Source organism: Vigna radiata, chromosome 5 (assembly GCF_000741045.1).
Source record: "Vigna radiata var. radiata cultivar VC1973A chromosome 5, Vradiata_ver6, whole genome shotgun sequence".
Lineage (NCBI taxonomy): Eukaryota > Viridiplantae > Streptophyta > Magnoliopsida > Fabales > Fabaceae > Vigna > Vigna radiata.
In genome coordinates, this window is record NC_028355.1 from 34974460 (window position 1) to 34975703 (window position 1244).

The window sequence follows — 1244 nt, forward strand, 5'->3', positions numbered from 1 at the left end:
CAGTCCGATAAAAAAAAAAATACTTGAATAGCCAGTAATCAAACACTTGCTTAGGATTGCAAGGTCAGCATCCATATTTTTATGTGTGTCTTCTAATAATTCTAACCAACTAGAATTACTCCAAAAATGGAGCTTTCATTGAGAAAATCTGGGGCTTGCAATCTAAGAAAAGGTGGTGAATGTGAAGTAACAATCACGGTGTTTATGTGCATTCAAATGCATTAATTGAAGGAGGAGTACGGCGCAAGGATTGAAAAAGTAGCCATCCCCAATGGTTGACTTCAATCTATTCACCTTCTTACAAACCAATCCCATGGAATACACATGGAGAGAAATACGTATTAAAACTTTATTTCCATATTTTTCAAGTTTTCTTATAATATTCAGCGATTATTGTGTAAAGCTTTGCATAGTTAAATATTAAATAATTCAAACTTTTATGCATGAAATAATGCTACTTTTCTCTAACGTATAATAGTCTGCATCTGCACAACTTCATCTAGCTCCTTGTTAATCATGAAAAGGTCACTTCTCAGTCCTATCAAAACCAAACCTACTCTGATGAAATTCATTTTAGTCTTCTCTTCATTTTTTGTCATTTCTCTCTGTGTATCCATGTTACTCCTAGCCACACCAAAGATAATAGACGTGCATTCTTCACTACTATATGTGTATGAACCTACCACTGTTGATCAACTTGTGTTTGGAATTGCTTCAAGTGGGAATTCGTGGCCTAAGAGAAAGGAATACAGCAGGATGTGGTGGAATTTGAATCCCAATAAAACAATGAGAGGATGTGTTTTCGTAGATACCCTCCCACATGAAGAAAATCTCAACAATGATGGTTCTCTTCCTCCCCTTTGTGTCTCTGAAGACACTTCCCAGTTTCTCTACACTTACAAGCCTGGAGGTCTAAGATCAGCAATCCGTGTGGCACGTGTTGTCAAAGAGACTGTGGCATTGAACCATTCTGGTGTTAGGTGGTATGTGTTTGGGGATGATGACACCATTTTCTTCCCTCAAAATCTGCTCAAAACTCTTTCCAAATATGATCACAGACTTTGGTACTATGTTGGGTCCTACTCAGAGATTTATGAGGGCACTCAGGTTTTTGGTTTTGGAATGGCCTTTGGCGGAGGTGGTTTTGCGATCAGTTCCTCCCTGGCACAAGTCCTAGCCAAGGTTCTTGATTCATGCATACAAAGGTATCCACATCTGTATGGAAGCGATGCTAGGGTCTACTC

At 38.7% G+C, this 1244-nt stretch overlaps 1 protein-coding gene across 1 annotated transcript in view; it reads left to right on the top strand.

Moving 5' to 3' along the window:
* Positions 1-493: 493 nt before the first annotated feature.
* The window catches only part of LOC106760663, a gene marked incomplete in the record, with an annotated part of 2124 nt that continues 1373 nt past the window's right edge, over positions 494-1244 (top strand). The window contains 1 exon segment of the mRNA XM_022781592.1: positions 494-1244. Coding sequence (XP_022637313.1) covers positions 517-1244 — 728 coding nt within the window.